The 18,340-nt window shown below is 44.7% G+C and overlaps 1 protein-coding gene across 1 annotated transcript; it reads left to right on the top strand.

The window, feature by feature from the left end:
* Positions 1-86: 86 nt before the first annotated feature.
* GMCL1 (germ cell-less, spermatogenesis associated 1) lies at positions 87-17,769 on the top strand (the record flags this gene model as incomplete). Its single annotated transcript, XM_010020290.1, has 13 exons — positions 87-210; positions 1,995-2,091; positions 2,623-2,720; positions 3,177-3,289; positions 3,969-4,034; positions 4,207-4,291; positions 4,417-4,507; positions 4,983-5,123; positions 9,591-9,660; positions 14,609-14,684; positions 16,073-16,218; positions 16,423-16,510; positions 17,677-17,769. Coding segments are annotated over 13 exons (1,288 nt in total), but the record flags the coding sequence as incomplete, so codon positions are not given.
* Between the last annotated feature and the right edge of the window lie 571 nt (positions 17,770-18,340).

Below are 18,340 nucleotides of genomic sequence, written 5' to 3'. Positions count from 1 at the left end.
GGCGGGCGGTGCCTGGGGCGGAGGAGAAACACCCTGTGGGGTGCTCTGTGCTTAGTGTTGCTTCTGCGCCTCTGCTTTTCGTCTAGGAAGAAGTTCAAAAGCACGTCCGAGTACATTTACCTGACTCTGTTTCTGAACGGGGAGAACAGCGATGTCAAGATCTGTGCCCTGGGAGAGGAGTGGAACCTGCATAAGATTTATCTGTGCCAGGTCAGCTGTGTTTAGTAGAACGATGTTAGGTTGACCTGAGATACTCTTCTTCCCTTGTATTTTTTATTATCTATTACCCGAAAGGGAGTTGTAATGAGGTGGGTCAGTGTCTGCTCCCCAGCAACAAGTGATAGATGAGAGGAACCGGCCTCAAGCTGCCCCAGGGCAGGTTTAGCTGGAGCTGAGGAACAATTCCTTGCCCAGAGGGTGCTCAGGCATTGGAACAGGCTGCCCAGGGCAGGGCTGGAGTCACCGGCCCTGTGAGTGTTCCCAAACCTTGTAGACAAGACCCTCAGTGCCCTGGGTTAGTGGTGGCCTTGGCACTGCTGGGGAATGGTTGGACTTGATGAGCTTAAAGCTCTTTTCCAACGTGGTTGATTCCATGATTCTCTGATTTCACCTGTGTTAGAACTTTTGAAAGGGCAGGAAAGGCATTTGTGTGTAGCCAAAGGCTGAGCAGGGGCATCCAGCTCTGGATAGAACAGTGTTTGACCAGGGGACAGCTGGCAGACACAGCTTTAGGTGGCTTTAATTGGCTTTAATTGTGATTTTGCCTCTCCCTCACAAAGGGAGGACATCAGTGGGTTGGACAGTCAACCTTGCCTTGTGCAGCACAAAGTAAGTCAGGTTTCTGTTTCCACTTGTGCTCTGTCATTGGAATAACTATAGCTGAAATGGTTTTGAAGGTTAAGTAACTCTCTCTGTAACTTACCCTTGATGAAATGACTCTTCCTGTCTTGGTCTGAATGTTTCTGTTTCCCTCATCTCTCAAGTTACTGCATTGAGTTTGCTAAATGCCAGTAACGTGCTGCTCTACCTGTTGATGGCAGATCTGAGAAATGGAGGAACTCCTTTTTCTGATGCTGTTTGCTAAAATGATCATTCCTCATGAAACTGAGGAGTTGATCTACGTGGCAAAGCTAAGGTAGGTTAGCTTAATGTAGCCCCATGAGGACCGGTAAGATGAATAAGGTCCTGGCTTTGAGAGTAGGTTTGTGTGGCATCATAGGTAGGGGATATGCTGAAGGTATAGAAATATTCACATCATCAAATAAATCAAAGCTGGGTTTCATGTGACTTGCTACCCTGAGCTGAAATGCTGAGGCAAGAGGTCAGGGGAGATGGTGCTGTACAAACAGGCTTCATTGATCTCTCAGGTGAAGTTTGGTGAGTGATAGCATCTCCTAATGGGCACATCTGCTGCTGAGAAGGAGAACCATGACTCCTAGTGGGACATTTGCTTGGAAACCTATCAAATCCTAATTTTATATGCCTTACACTTTAGAATAAAAGGTCCCTTTACATCAGTGGTGCATGTGTGTGTGTCCTTGGTATGAGACTACAACCTTGTACTTTACTTTATATGTCTTGCCTGCTTTTTCTTTCTACCCCCAACACCCAAACGGGCATTCCCTAATGCCTGCAGGATTTGTTGTCCACGAGTAACATTAAGGACTTAGTTCATGGACTAATTATATCCCTAATGATGGTGTGATTTGAAGGAAAAGAGCTTATGTGGCTTTACTGGCCTTTTCAAGCTCTTTACTTACTGTGATTACAGACATGGTGTCCAGATTTTCTATGCATGTTTCAGAAACAGAGCAAATACAATTCCCCCTTTCTCAAGTATGTCAAAATGTTGGAGCTTGTGAAAAGTTCCCTTAATGCACTTTTGATCTGCATAAAGTTAAATATTAATGATTTTTCATTCCATGAGCTGCTTTCTACAGCTTTAATTGGAATGAAATCCCTTATTTGAGTTCTTCTCTCATCTTCCCTCATAGTCAGGCTACTTTTCCAGCATGTTCAGTGGATCTTGGAAAGAATCCAGCATGAACACCATAGAGTTGGAGATTCCCGACCAAAATATTGATGTAGAAGGTGAGTGGGAACCTTTTATTCGAAGAAAACCCTGAAGGTAGAGGTTAAGGTGAACCTGACAAAAAATAGCTGCAAATACATACTTTATGTTTTAAGAATAGTTTTCAAACCTGAGAGGGTGAGTGCTGTGCTCATTCAGGTTTGAGCTTAACTGGAGTCACCAGGAGAGTTGAATTCAGTTTTGTGCCTCTGAGTTGCAACCACTTGTGCTGTTGTTTTGGCATCAGCACTCTCGAGATCTGCTCTCGTGGAGACCCACGTTTGAGGGTAAATCCCATCTTCCTCTGTCTGGTCTTGAAAAGCTCAACTGGGGTGAGTTGACAGAGTGTTTTGCTGTGGTTCCAATCACCATGGAGCAAGGAAGGAGTGTTTCTAAGAGGAATTGCAGAGAAACTTGTAGCTGGCTTGATATCCAGAGCAAATAAGACTGTAGAGAACGTGTGCACACAAGTGGTCTGGTTACATTTAAGGATTCTTTCAGTTACCTGTGCTCGATGTCCTGCCTTTGTTTGATGCTTGTACTCTTTTCAGCTCTACAGGTGGCTTTTGGCTCCCTGTACAGAGATGAAGTGCTAATAAAACCCAGTCAAGTGGTTGCAGTTTCAGCAGCAGCCTGCATGCTGCAGCTGGTAAGTAATAAATATGCAACATTTTAATGCTTGTTTTTCAGATAAACAGTCGATAATACACTTGCACGTGTGTACTTCTTCACCCAGAGAAATGAATCATCTTTTCAGACCAAAACCCCAAACATAATGCAGTGGTTTGGTTGAAAAATACTGTGACAAAGATCCTGTTGTAATATTAAGTGCTGCTTTGGGAATCGTATCTAGTAGATTAAAACGTGTTTTAACAGCTCATTTGTTCTACCCTGAAGGTGTTCATTAAGCTTGTCTTTCACATGATGTATTCTTGAGGAAAAACCTCTATTTCTGAGGAATGTTGGCTTCATATTTTGGCTATTGGTCCCTGTGGTTGTGTGTGACTTTGGTAACTGTTCAGGCATGAAAATCTGTATGAACTGCACAAGCTTTGACACTTCCTGTTGGGAAATGAAAACTTTGGGTTGTTTTTCCTCCCCACAGGATGGCTTAATCCAGCAATGTGGTGAAACAATGAAGGAAACCATTAATGCCAAAACTGTGTGTGGTTATTATAAGGCAGCGGAGACGTACGGGTTAGAGTCTGTGAAGAAAAAGTAAGAATTGATTTCTCCAAGCTGCTTTGTCCATTGCTATGTAAAAGTGTGAATTTACAATCAGTAGGATAACACCCAAGTTAATTGTTATTGGTTTAAAGCTATCTGACTTGGGCTTTGCTTGTCCTATTTGGTTTTCAGGTTTCTACTAGAATCATTCACCTTAAAATTGCTGTAGATGAGCAGAGATGGGTTGGCTTTTGCTGTGACTGAATGAATTACTGAAGTCTGTTAGGCTTCAGTGTAACAATGAAATAATGCTTCTGATCATTGACTGTTCTATCACGAAGCTGCTTTAACATGCAGAACCTAAGCTTAGCTTTATTTAAATAGGGTGGATAATTAGACACTGGGGAGCAGAATGCTGAGGTCAGTGCTAACTGCTTCCTTCTGTTGTGAATTACTGTGTTCTCAGAGCTTTTTGTGTCATTATTAGTACTTTGAATTTAACTTTCTCTCTACCCTGAGAGAAATTAAATGCAACTTTGAGAGTTTCAGAAAATGTTGGAAGAATTTATGGTAAACTTCATGGGTTTAAAATAGTTTGTCATATTTTTATGCCCTCCTGTCTGGGGATTACGTGGTACGTAACCAGGCTGTGTGAGCCTGAGCAACTATTGCAGGCATGTTGACTTATGTAATTAAAAATGCAGGTCCTAACTCCTTCTTTCTAATGTAGGTGCCTTGAGTGGCTCTTGAATAATGTGATGACTCACCAGAGTGTGGAACTCTTCAAAGGAATCAGGTATTGAGGCTGCAGTTAACTTCCAGTGATGAAGTACAATTCCTTCCAAAGTATATAGCTCACTACAAATAACTTCCTAGGCTGTTGATGATTGCTTGTCACCTAGCTTGCTTGCTTGGGTTTGCCTAGATTGTCTCACAGAACTCTTATGATCTGATTTGCTTGTTTTCAGCATAAACCTCATGAAACAGCTGATCAGCTCTTCAAACCTCTTTGTAATGCAAGTGGAAATGGATGTGTACACCACGCTCAAAAAGGTACTGTGCAAAGTGTCAGAAGCTTTGGAGGAATGAATCCATTGTGAAAATGTCCCTTTAATACCACACGTGTTCCTTACTTGACAACTTCAGTTCACTCACTGGAGGCTGTTTATTTTACCTAGTGGATGTTCCTTCAGCTCGTGCCTTCATGGAATGGGTCTTTGAAGCATCTCTTAAGCGAAGCTGATGCCTGGTTTGCAGAGCGCAAGAAAGGTAGGAGTAATTGCCATGGCCTTGGATTGGGGAAGGTGTGGGTTAGGAGTGAAAGAAGTCTTCCTCCACTTGCAGACTTTCTCTGTTCTCTCTGGGAAAGCTTGTCTCTGCCAGCACTGCCCAGCATCAGGTTCTCAACAGCAACAGGTTTTTCACTGCTTTGCCCACTTGTTTTTACGTGAGCAGAGATGGTCACTGGTTTTGCTCTGTTGCTCTTGCGGTTGTTCCATTAGGTTAACCTTTTGTTGCCTCTAGAAGGCACTACTGCAATTCAAAAAGGGAAAAGTTTGCTTTAACACTTCTGCTGAAAGGATTTGGATGCAAGGGGTTTCAGAATTTCAGCTGCAGAAGGTGGTTTGCCTGCCCATAATAACTTTCTCTGATCAATAGCTTGAAACTCAAATCTCAAATACAAATAGGGTCTGGAAAAAATACTTAGGAAAGCAAATTGTAATACAGGTGTTGTCTCTTGCAGATTTTGACAGTGACATTGCATTCCTGGAATCAGAAGATGGGAATCGGTTCCTGTCGGTGTTCACACACTTGAGGTTACAGCATATCATCAGTGACTTGGCATCGGCCAGAATTCTTGAGAGAGATTCCCTCATACCCTCAGGTGAGTGAATATTTGGCATTGATGAGGCCACACCTTGAATCCTGTGTCTGTTCTGGGCCCCTCACTGCAAGAGAGACATTGAGGTGCTGGAGCGGGGCCAGGGAAGGGCAATGGAGCTGCTGTAGCGCCTGGAGCACAAGTGTGATGGGGAAGGGCTGAGGGACCTGGGGGGTTTAGTGTGGAGAAGAGAAGGCTCAGGGGGGACCTTATCACTCTCTGCTCCCAAGGAAGAAGGGACGGCTCAAGAGGAAATGGCCTCAAGCTGCCCCAGGGCAGGTTTAGCTGGAGCTGAGGAACAATTCCTTGCCCAGAGGGTGCTCAGGCATTGGAACAGGCTGCCCAGGGCAGGGCTGGAGTCACCGTCCCTGCAAGTGTTCACAGCCCGGGTAGCCGAGGCCTCAGTGCCAGGGGTTAGTGGTGGCCTTGGCAGTGCTGGGAAACAGTTGGACTTGATGAGCTTAAAGCTGTTTTCCAACTTAAAGGATTCTGTAATTCTACTCAGCTGATGAAGTTTTGTGTCTTTTCCAGAAAACCAAAGCACAAGATGCTATGAACTCTTTTCCCATCTTCAAAGACAAGTGTTATTTAGTAACAGATATCTAGGATGATTTGGTGGGGATAGGATAGTTTAGATGCTGCTCTTGTCCTTTGATTTCCATTTAGACTTGTCTAAAATACATCCTCATTCTAGATCCTGTTGCTTTTTGAAGCCTATGAATGGCATTTCACTCTGTTGTTATAGATTACTGTTATTAACATCACATTATCACTGAACAATAAAAGGCCCCATTCTCAGCTGGATGCTGAAGTCTGAGTTCACAGATCAGCTTTGTTCTTTGCTCAGAAGCTGTGTAAGTCCAGCTGAGATGAGATGATGAAGTGTGGAAATGAGTTATGAGGTTGGGCTCTCACTTGAACATGTTTTCCCTCTATCATTCATGTCTCTTACCATGGGAACCTGCCCTTTTTTCTTTTTCTCTTTCTGTTTTGGGGTTTCTGTGGGTTTGAGGTTTTTCCTCCACTCCCCAGAGATAGCTTGTAACAGGGTTTGGACTTCTCATGCTCTGCCTTTAAATACGGCTTCTGTTATCCTTGCTCCGTATTTCACTCTGTTCAGTGTTCCTGTATCGTAGCTGAATCTTAGCACTGAACTTTGCATCTTAACTCTGGTAGGTTTTTTTCCTGGCTCTCATGTACTTTGATTTGCTTTTATCACATCTGGCTGCTCTGTAACTGTCCATTCACCTGTGTCTCAGTGATGTCTCTTTATAGGTTTAATTCCCAAATGTCAATTAAGACTACTTCTATTGGCTGTTTCAGTCTTTGTAAGTTCTTGACATCTGTCTTCTTGTCCATAGTTGTAGCCTTAGGGTGTCACTTTGGCCATATTTAACCTGTCTTTGAGTTCCACTGCTGTCTCCTTGCAAAATGAAAATGATTTTTCTTCATCTCATACTGGCTTTTTCCTTCATGCTGCCATGATGGCAACACAGTGATGATACAAAGCCAAAGCAGACTGGTTAGGGTATCGCTTGTGAAGCCTGCTCAAGTGGTCAGATGCTGTTAAAACACTTCCCTTCCCATTAAGATAACATAGTGAGCATCACAAATTTGCCTTTCTTGTACTGCTGCGTCCTGTCTCTGCTAGAAATAATGGTTGAGTTGCTCTTTGTAGATGAATGTCTGAATAACCAGGCGCAGCTCTTTCTCACACTTTGAAGCTGAATTACAGCTCTTGAGGATGGGGGTAGGATCCTTTCCTCACTAGAAATCTGTCTCTTGAGTGACGGTGAACAGTTTCTGCTACTGAAATGTCCTGGTTTTCCCTGCTCCCTGTTCTGATTTAAATTAATACCTTAACGGATGGAGAAGAGGCTCTTTTGCACTAGTAAAAGTACAAAGGAACTGGGTTATTCTGTGCTCAAAATGTCTATTGAAATGCGTTCTCTGAACAGCAGGTGGAGGCCGAGCATTAGAGACGCTGCGTCCAGGCCGGGTGCAGCCTGTGCGAGCAGCCTGCCCCGTTACTGCCAGTAGGAGGAGCAGGTTTTGACCTCGAGCAAGCGATAACATTTTAGATGATGCCTAAAAATCCCTCCAGAACACATCTGATTTTTGATATGTGTTATTTTATATGCTTAAGTGATGTATAAAGTAAATATAATCCACCTTACTTAAGATGGATATTGGTACGGATCATAATCAGAGTGCAAATGCATCTTCATTCTGTAATAAACCAGCAGATAACTTGGTGGGAACGACTCTTGTAGATCCTAATTTATTGATGACACAGGAGAATTGTGGGTTGTTTCCTTGTGAAGTGACTTTGTCACCGTGTGAATAAGATGTTGCGAACTAGAAATTTGCCAATACTGCACTTGATTTCCTTCTCTTAATGCTGCTGCTGTTCTGGCTTATCAGGATTGACGGGCAGGCTCTTCTTAGTGTTGCTGAAGCACTGTTAGAGTTTAACCCTTGATAACCCTTGTAATCTATTGATACCAGTTTCTAACCAAAAGTTGTGTTAAGATCAGGAGCTTTTACTCATCATTTAGGAGAAGGTTTAGACAAATACTGGCATTGCACTTTCAGAGAGGTTACTGGCTGCCAGCAGCCACTGTTGAGGGGGAAATCATGCTGAATAGTTGAAAGAAATGGTGTGATTATTCATATCTTTTATATCTTGTATGTACACAGGACCTGCAGGAGGCAACTGAAGTACTGTATTGAGTGTTCTTGTTTGAATAGGAAAGATGTAAGAGACAAACACAGAATGTGTCTGTCTGAAAGCCAAGTGTGTGTTGTTCTGTTTCACTTGGTAACTTCTGAACATTTCCTGATAAGCAGTATTTTCTCTCTTAATGTTTGCAAATTAACAGTTGACATATGATGCATGAAATAGATACATATATAGAGATAGAGAAGATGCTTTATCTCCATTCTCTGTTCTTTACCTGTGTAGTTTTCCTTAATTCGTTTTTATACTTTTGCTTTGGTTAATTCCCATTTTGGTCCTATCACAGTAGTCTGAATCTTAGCTCTAGAAGTTAGTCGTGCAAGTTTGCATCTGGAACTTCTACGACAATCTCACTTCTTCTCCCTTCTACCATATTCATCAACCTCTTGTTTTCATGGGAACTGTGGTTCTCACTGTCCCTTTCATCCTTTCCTCCATAGAGTTTGTTCTGGACCATGACCTTGCATACTTGCCCCTGTTTGTTAGCTTGACCAAGAAGAACTTGCTGTGCTTTTCGTTGCCTGTCATCCCTTTTGTGTAACTGACTTGAAGCTGTGAGGTTTTGTTCTGCTTTATCTCTTGGTTGCAACTGTTAAATTAATACGGTCGATAAAATCTTTATAGTGCTGTCAGAGGAAGATGTGATTTATGTTTATTCCTGGTAGGAGACAATTTCTGTTTGTTTCTGCCGTATCCGTGATAAGTCACTGTTTCCTTTCCCATTGATTCTGTTTTCTTCTCGTTTAACTTGTGCAGAATTCTGCTGAGGACTCAGAAAACAGCATCTTTTCCCAAGGGCTTTTAACAAGCTCCTTGGCTTAACAGCACTTTGCTCACCAAGATGTGTTGAGCTGCATCACTTCTGGCAATCGTGAATGCTTGATCAGATCAATACAGTGCTGAGTTATTTAGTGGTAGCTGTTTGTATTTTTTATCATAGAATCACAGGGTCATAGGCTCAGCCAGGCTGGAAAAGACCTTTTAAGATCACCCAGTTCAGCCATTCCCCAGCACTGCCAAGGCCACCACTAATCCCGTGGCACTGGGGCCTCAGCTACACGGTTCCTTGGGAGCAGAGACCAGCCCCCTCCTGGCTCCATCCTCCTGTCAGGCAGTTGCAGAGAGCGATCAGGTCCCCCCTGAGCCTTCTCTTCTCCACACTAAACCCCCCAGGTCCCTCAGCCCTTCCCCATCACACTTGTGCTCCAGGCCCTGCTCCAGCTCCGGTGCCCTTCTCTGGCCCCACTCCAGCACCTCAATGTCTCTCTTGCAGTGAGGGGCCCAGAACTGACACAGGGTTCGAGGTGTAGCCTCCCCAGTGCCCAGCGCAGGGGGACAGTCCCTGCCCTGGCCCTGCTGCCACACTGGTGCTGAGCCAGGCCAGGATGCTGGGGGCTTCTTGGCTGCCTGGGCACAAGCTGCTCCTGTTCAGCTCCATCAATCAGCACCCCCAGGTCCTTCCATGAGCAGTTTCCAGCTGCTCTTCCCCAAGCCTGGAACGCTGCAGGGGGCTGTTGTGACCCAAGTGCAGGACCCAGCACCGAGCCTTCTTGAGCCTCATACCAGTAACACAAATGTGTTACCAGGTGGTGGGTTTGCACTGGTTAATGAGTGTAACCTTATTGTTTCAATGTAATTTTATTTCTCCATTTAACTGTTTATGAATGTCCCATTCCCAGCTCCAGAGACAACACCCAGCTTATTCATTCTGTTATTGTTTTTAATTTTAGAATGGCTGTCCCCTGTTTACAAACAGCTGTGGTTTGCCATGCTCAGAGTAGAACAAGAGAATGATATTGGGTAGGTATATTACAGGCTTTCCTTTATTACTTTCTTAAATTAGAAACCTTCCTCTCATATAAAACCTGACATGCTTAACTTCTGGAGTTTAAGAAGAAACAGGGAGAGGAGACTTCAGTGGTTTTAAACTCTGTTGCTCTCTGCGGAGCTGTCTGTTCCCTTGGGCTGGCTCATCTCCTTTCCTTTCAACAGCAGATCTCTAGAAAACTTGTGTAATGCTGGGAGGGATCTTCTCTATTTTCTTTTATGTTGCTTAATGCTTTTCACTGCTACTTTGCCCTGAAATACGTGTCAAGGCTGTGAAGCAGTACTTTAGCCTTCCATATTAAGGATGACTTTAGGAGAAGTACTGCAGACAGAGAAGAAGCCTCATCTGTCTTGCTTCCTTCCTCCCTGGGCTAGGTGGACAAGAGGTTGTGGTGCAATGTAACTGTATTGGTGTAGGAAGCAATGTGTCATTTTTGATTTAGGCAAGGATAACTCCAAACTAACTTTGTTCTGCCTCTCCCATCACAGCCTCTCAAGCAGCGAGCGAGGGCCCAGCACCCAGCAGGGTTTGGCACCCCTGGCACCTGTTTGCCTTGTTCCCTTCTAATATCACAGCCTTTCCCCCAGCCACTGATTAAGTTTGATACCACCCTCCACTGTCAGTGCCTCCAGCTTTTTCTAGGCACTGCATCCTTCTCCACTGCTAAGATGCTGCTCTCTCTATAATCCTCCTATTTTATATCCCATCTTTCCTCCTTCCTAAGCCACGTGTTTTACCATGGTGGCATTGCATTGCCATTGAGAAGAATTCCATGGTGGCATTGCATTGCCATTGAGAAGAATTCCATGGTGGCATTGCATTGCCATTGAGGAAAATCCATGGTGGCATTGCAGTGCCATTGAGGAAAACTCCATGGTGGCATTGCGGTGCCATTGAGGAAAACTCCATGGTGGCGTTGCATTGCTATTGAGGAAAACTCCATGGTGGCATTGCAGTGCCATTGAGGAAAACTCCATGGTGGCATTGCAGTGCCATTGAGGAAGTTCCATGGCAGCTGTCAGCACACATGCATCGTTTCTGTGCCCTTTCACAGATGTGCATGGAGCTGTGCTTTGTGTAACACCCTGATGGTGTCTGTGTGTGTAATGTGAACCTGTACAGGGGTTGCTGGTGGTGGCTTGGGCAGCAAGGCATGGTGATTCAGTATGTTACATGTGTGCATGTCATCACAAACTGTTTGCCTTCCTTCTGCTTCACTTCTGTGCCTTGAGCCAGGTCCCGTGATCTCTTACAAAACACCGAAACTATGGCAAGGTGCAACTGGGGAAATGTTTCCTGCCTTTGTCTTCTCTCCTAGTTCTTAGTGTGCTTTGTGGAGGACAAACCTCAGGTCAGGAAGCTGCAAAATGTTTGTTACCTCTCAAAAAGCAATAAACCAACGTCTTTATTTTCTGCCAGTTCTGTTAGCCCAGCATTTGCTGCTCTGAAGGTCACAGAATCCCAGACTAGTTTGGGCTGGAAAGGACCTTAAAGCTCCTCCAGCTCCAACCCCTGCCACAGGCAGGGACACATTCCACTAGAGGAGGGTGCTCCCCGCCCAAGCTGGCCTTGAACACTGCCAGGGATGGGGCAGCCACAGCTTCTCTGGGCACCCTGTGCCAGCGCCTCAGCACCCTCACAGGGAAGAGCTTCTGCCTCAGAGCTCATCTCAATCTCCCCCCTGGCAGGTTCAAGCCATTCCCCTTGTCCTGTCCCTACATCCCTTGTCCAAGCCCCACTCCAGGTTTCCTGGAGCACCTTTAGGCACTGGAGCTGCTCTAAGGTGTCCCCTTCAGGAGCCTTCTCTTCTCCAGGCTGCCACTCATGTGGCAAGTTGCCCTTCTCTGGACCTGCTCCAGCACCTCAGTATCTCTCTTGTAGTGAGGGTCCAGAAAAGGAGTATCACCCTTCCAGCTCCTAAAGATCCATGTCGGGTGGTCACAGCTTGTTTCTGATACTACTGTTTTCTTGGGCAGACTTTTCTTGTAGTGCTATTGTTGATGGATTTAGCAGTAGGCAATTGGACATTGTGTGTTACTTCCAGCTCTTATGGGAACCACAGTTAGCATGGAAGTATTAGCATAGTCATCAAAATTGGGTTCCCTTGTCCAGTTTTCTCTTTTGCAGTATGGGATTTTCTTTACTTTTAAGACAGCTAAATCTGAAAATATCAGTCAGAGAAAGTTTTACTTAACAATAGACTGTGTTTGCCCAAACCTCTTATTCTGGCATTCATTGTTAGGGGCTTTCTTCAACAGCAATGGTAAGAAGTGGGTGGGATGTAGTGTTTCTTCTCGATATGTCTTTGCTTCTGACTTCAGTAGTTTGCAAACTTAACATGGTTCAAGGTGACATCCAGGTTACTGTTTGTTTAACAGTTGATAATGGATTGTCTTGGGACATGGTGTTCCCTGTGGCTGCACAGGAGGTGGTGGGAGTCCAGGCACGTGTGTGTGGAGCACTTTCCTGTACCTGTGTGCAGCTCAGCTCTGGTGTTGCTCGTCCATAGCATGCAGTGTCTTACCACTCATGTTATTTGAAGTCCTGAGATCACTTCTCTCTTCTGCTGGCAAGCTGCAGTGCCACCCTGCAGCGAGATGCTGCTGGTTCCCAACTTGTTTCTTAGAAGGGAAGGCTTGAACTGTTCCACTGTATTAAAGCAAGTATTTTGGACATCTCACCAACCTGTGGCTGAAAGAAAAGATATCAGGTTTTATTAGACCATCCTGTTACCCAGATGTGCAGCCCTTTCTCTTGCATTTACTGCCTGTGTTGGTTATCTTAACACATTCTTCCCCTTAGAGATAAGGATGCAGACTTGGTAAGCTGAGCAAAACATGAAGTCTGGCTCCCAGCAAGCCAGAGTAAGCTCTGTTCTCATCTCCCACCCTGGTGAACAGCATCATTGAACCTGCTTATTCTAGGAAATCACATTGCTTTGAAATGAGCAACGTGAGTTCCTCTTTTGATAACTTCAGAGAGGAAAAGCAAATGTTTCTCTTCTACTTCCTGAAGTTTGTGTTTAAAAGGACTAAATATTTTATATCTCTTCAGAATTTGAGAAGTTTTTAGTGTAATACTGGAGGTTTTGGCTTTGAGTTGCAGCTGCTCAAGGTTTTCTTGATGTGCTAAAGTGGGTCTATCTTTTTTCATAACTAAACATCTGTACCAGATGCCAGACAGATCTTTCAAGTCCATAACTGGATTTTCTACTCTTAATAGTCATTTTGGCAGTGTTTAGAATGAAATAGAATAACTTGCCTGTTCACTAAGCATATAGTAGGCAAGTGGAAGTGATTAGAGCTGGAAATCCTGCATCTTCTGAGGCTTCTCAAGGGATTGAGAGAGGGGAATACTGATGTCGGAGCATTATGTACTGATGTTTGTGAGAGGTGTGACTAAACAGAAATAAATCTTCTATCACCATTGCTGCATTTAGGTTGGCTACATAACCAGTTCAGCTAGAAGATGTGGAAGGAGCACACAGGAGGCTTGGGGATGAATTTGGTTAGCATGATTAGCTGATTTGCTTAACTTCATGAAATCCTTCATCTTCCAGGATTGGTTGGTACAGAAACAGGGGGCGAGAAGACTCCAGGCTGAATTTGTTTGTAAAAGCTGTAGCCACAAGTGTGGTGTGTGTACAGCAGGAAGAGAAGAGCTGCTGCTCCTTCTTGCTTATATAGCTTGAAGTGTATTGTTTGATACTGCAGGTTTGTCATTTACCTTGTGTGGGGGGATGTTGCCTTTCGTTGTGATTTATAATACTCAATGGAAGTGTTTGTCCTCAGTGTAACATGAAGACTTTCTGGCAGTAGTTGCTTATTTGGTTACTGATGTAATCCTGTCTCAAGTGAAGTGAGCAACATACCTCTGAACACTGGGACTGAGTTGACTTACACTGGCTTGCAAGGCTTTACTACACGTTGAAATGCCGCTGGCAACTTGGGTGAAACAAGTTCACATTGATAGAGGATGACAGAACCAAGAGGCTTGTGGCACTTTGTGATCCTTGTGTGTAAACTTGTTTTAGACAAGTTGCATAACCAGACACTTGAGAAGTCTTATGGTGTCTCTTTGGGCACTGCTTCATGCTGCTGTTCTGCAGAGTCCTGCAGCAGTTCCTTAGCAGGAGCACTCTTATGTTTGCACCTCGTAACTACTAGGTGCAAACTGCACCTACTGTGTTTAAAAAGGACTTAGTTTAGGGTTTGGGGGATGTTTTCTTGTCTTTTTTAGAAGGATTGGATAATGGATTTCATTGCAACAGCTGTTATTTTCTTATCTGGAAAGGCTCTTCTGTGAAACTCCTGCCTCTCACAGCTGAGAGTTGGGGTTGTTCAGCATGGAGAGGAAGACTCCAGGGAAACCTTATTGTGGCCTTTCAGTGCTTAAAAGGGGCCTATAAGAAAGATGGGGAGAGGCTTTATCAGGGTCTGTTGCAGGGTGGTGGTTTTAAACTAAAAGAGGGAGATTCAGGCTGGATGTGAGGAAGACATTCTTTACAACGAGGGTGGTAAAACACCGGCACAGGCTGCCCAGAGAGGTGGTGGATGCCCCATCCCTGGAGACATTCCAGGCCAGGCTGGATGTGGCTCTGGGCACCCTGATCTAGTTGAAGATGTCCCTGCTCATTGCAGGGGGTTGGACTAGATGAGCTTTGAAGGTCTCTTCCAACCCAAACTGTTCTATGATTCTACCTGAGGTGTCACAACCTGATTTATAGGGCAGTTTTGTAAAGCAATTGGATGTTCATGGGACATTTTGGCTTGGAAGGGATCCTGAATGGTTGCCTCTGCTCAAAGAAGGGTCAGTTGTGTGGTCAGCCCAATTTACTCAGGTCTCTTCCTCTTTTTCCACGTTGAAATACCATCCAAAAGCTGTTCAGGTGTCTTTAAAGATGCACTTTGCTTTTTGTAGGCCTCAAGAAATAGATAAAGAGGAGCTGGAAGGAAGCAGCATGAGGTGTGGTCGAAAGCTTGCTGAGGATGGTGATGTAAGTGTGGCACGTGGCTAACTGAGCATCACTGGCGTGTCTTGGACATGTTGGGTATTTTCAAAACATGTTGGTCTTAATTGTCAAACTGCATCAAAAAGATGTGGTGGAGATGGTACGTTAACGAAATGATTATGTTCTCCCTAAAAGGATGAAAGCACTTTGCTGTCTTTGGGATGAATAAGGAGTTAGTGTTTTAATTGTGCTCTTAGGCTGCAAGCAAGGCCATGTTTGGAAAAAGCTTTAGTGTGTGAAAGGAGGGAATGGAGCCCTGACTTGTCCTTTGAGACTTGTAAAATACACGGAGGTAAAATATAGCTCTGATCCCTGATGAAAAAGATGTTTTTAACTGGAAAATGAAGATTTCTAGATAAAATGCATCATAGTCACAGCCAGAAGCCCTCTGTGTTCCATATCCATATATATGTGGCTTTAGGTGACAGGGCCTGGGAAACAACAGTATTTTCCCCACTGAAGTGGCTTAACCTAAGGATTTTGTACTCCAAGGAGTGCTTTAGGCGTGAATAAGACCTGTAATTGAGTGCTACTCAGAAATCACAGAATCCCAGTTTGGTTTGGGTTGGAAGGGACCTTAAAGCTCATCCAATTCCAACCCCTGCCACAGGCAGGGACACAGGCCCTTGTCCCAGGCCCCTCTCCAGGTTTCCTGGAGCCCCTTCAGACACTGGAGCTGCTCTAAGGTGTCCCCTTCAGGAGCCTTCTCTTCTCCAGCTGCCCCAGCCCAGCTCTCTCAGCCTGGCTCCAGAGCAGAGCTGCTCCAGCCCTCGCAGCAGCTCCGGGGCCTCCTCTGGCCTCGCTCCAGCAGCTCCACGTCCCTCTTGTGCTGTTCCCCAGAGCTGGACCAGGGCTGCAGGGGGGGTCTCCCCAGAGCACAGCAGAGGGGCAGGATCCCCTCCCTGAGCTGCTGCTCACGCTCTGGGGGTGCACCCAGCACACGGGGGGGTTCTGGGCTCAAGCACACACTGAAGCCGGGTCATGGGGAGCTTCTCCTCACCCAACACCCCCAAGTCCTTCTCAGGCTGCTCCATCCAGTCTTCCCCAAGCTGTGTTTGTGCTTGGGGGTGCAGCACCAGTTACCAGGATGCAGAAGTAATTTAGACCCCTTTTGTTGAACATATTTCTGCATGTTTGGAAGGTTGCTGATGCTGTCTCATGTAGTCATCTGTCTGTGAGGTTTGGCCACTAACCTGAGTGCTTGCCTACCAAGATGTCTCGTGGCAAATAGGTGTTGGCAAGGATCCTCAAATCCACCATACATCTCTGTAGCTGAGAATCCCATTCCCCAGTCTGACTTTTTGGGAGAAGTGGTGCTTATAATTTGTGTTGTAGCCAGCACTTAGACTGTTTGTTTGGGTTTTTTTCTCCAGTACTGCTGGCGCTGGACTGGATTCAACTTTGGCTTTGACCTCCTTGTTACTTACACCAATAGTTGCATCACCTTTAAACGGAATACACTGAGTCAGCCATGCAGTGGATCAGTCAGTCTGCAGCCTCGGAGAAGCATAGCCTTCAGGTGAGCAGTAGCCAAGAAGCAGACCCTGTGTGTATGCCAGAATGTCTTCCCATAACTAAGTTTTCCATCTGTGCTTGCAATTTTGTTGCCTCCAAGTTAGTTAGGTTTGAAAATGGTATTCTGTCTCCTTGGGAGAAACTCTTGGTGCTGGAAAAACTTAAGTTATGGGAGATGAAGTAATTTACCTGTTGTTAACATCCCTAGGTTACGTCTCGCCTCTTTTGACAGCACCGGGAGAGTTACTCGCAGTATAACAACAGGGTATCAGATCCTAAGCCTTGAGAAGGACCAGGTATGTTTGTGCCTTTTGGAGCTGTTGGATTGTGGAGTCCAAGGCATGACAAAAATGCTGAGAAGTCAACAAGGCTTTTGAAGAGCTGTCCTTCTTCTTGTTTATGTGGAATTTCAGGTGTTCCTTTTATAGATAGTGGATAGGAAGGTGAGTTGTGAAGTGTAACTAGTTAGGATAGCATGGGTTTCATTAGTGTGGATAATAATGATGGTCCCATGTTGCTGCTGAAGCTATCTGCTGCCAGTGTAGTGTTCTGCTGGGCAATTCCTTGCTTTCCCAGACTTCCAACACTGCTGGGATTCCCCATCTGAATAATATGCCCATCAGACTCCTGCTTACTTAGAGGCGAATTTGGAGTTCGTTTGAAGACTCTTGTATTGTAAGCTGAAGAGTTAAAAGAGTGGATATTGTTCAAGAGTGGCATTTATTAATTAATTAGTTATTATTATAAAAAATGAGAGCCTGATCTGCCAGCATTACTCTCAAGACTAAAGCCAAAACCCAGCACTTTAGGAAGAGAATTAACTCTATCCCAGCCGAAAGCAGGACAGCCTCAGAGAGGAGTAGAGTTTTCTTAAGAGAACTTGCCCTTTTATACCCATCTGTGACAGCAGAATCTAGCAAGGGATGTGAAAGACTTGATCATAGAGTCTCTTAAATCCTCATCAGTGGTAAATAGATCATGAGTACATAGAAAACTTCTCCTTGAAGCTTTATCCTGCGCTGGGGATGGCACTTACAGTTTTGCTACCCCAAACCCAGTTTCTAGGGTAAAACCAAACATTTCCTACCAACAATCTGTAACCTGCTTTAAAGTACACACTACTGTGGGTTGCCTGAGTGGTTATAGCTCTGGAAACTGATAGTGGCAGAAAAGTCTCCAGTGTGCTTGAAGGGAAAGTTTGCTCAGCCATTTCGTACGCTTCTTATCTTTGGTGCAGCACTGGGTCAGAGGGTTATAAGCATGTTGAGGCTATCTTATCAGTGTTAATATTGTAAAACATCTGCTGAAGGTGAATTACTGTCTTGGGTGATGTTTTTATCTTCTTTTTAATAAGTAGTAATTAAAACGTATGGAATATTATTATCAGTCTGATTTTCCTCTTGATGTACTTCCCTCCAACAGCACCGCTTACTGCGCATGTTCCCCTGTGTTTGCTTTGCAGGAGGAGGTAGTGATGTACTTGGACAGTAGACTCCTGATCTTCCCACTCTATATCTGCTGTAACTTCTTGTACACATCACCAGAGAAGCAGTGAGGCACTGCCAGATCATTTGGGAGCCTGAGACCTCTTTGGTGGAATCCAGTAGCACTTCTCTAACTCTGCATGCCTGCTTCCCATTAAATGCCCTGCTGACGCACAGAGCTTGGCACCAACAAAGGCCTTACACTGTGGCAAAGATACTTGGCCTTAGTATCCTCCTATGCATCTCTGAAGAGAAGAGCAGGAATTAGATAGGACCAAAACTAGTTCTCCCATTCTCTTTTATTTATTTCTTTTCTGCATCTTGAGACAGGAGCCATTCCATGTTTAAGGAATGTTTCGCTTTGGGCAAAGACTGAGCCAAATTGGAAATAGGGAATTTGTGTGAATGTCATCCTGTAAGCTTACCTGTTAGATTCTGAGCCCACATTGTAGGATGTGTGGGTTTTGTTACCACGTTTAGGGGGTTTTAGTACCAGATCTGTAAATACCAGATCCGTGTTACTTACTTTTGTGGTCCTTTTCCATTCGAGTCAACTACATTTGTCTAACTGTTGCCTGTACCTTCTGTTGGTTATTTAACTGTACAGATTCACAAACCTTGGTTTTAAGCCTTTATTGCCTC

The sequence above is a fragment of the Nestor notabilis genome, unplaced genomic scaffold (assembly GCF_000696875.1).
Source record: "Nestor notabilis isolate BGI_N333 unplaced genomic scaffold, ASM69687v1 scaffold688, whole genome shotgun sequence".
Classification (NCBI taxonomy): Eukaryota; Metazoa; Chordata; class Aves; order Psittaciformes; family Psittacidae; genus Nestor; species Nestor notabilis.
Note: the sequence above shows the minus strand (reverse complement) of the source record. Positions and strands in the feature narration are given on the sequence as shown.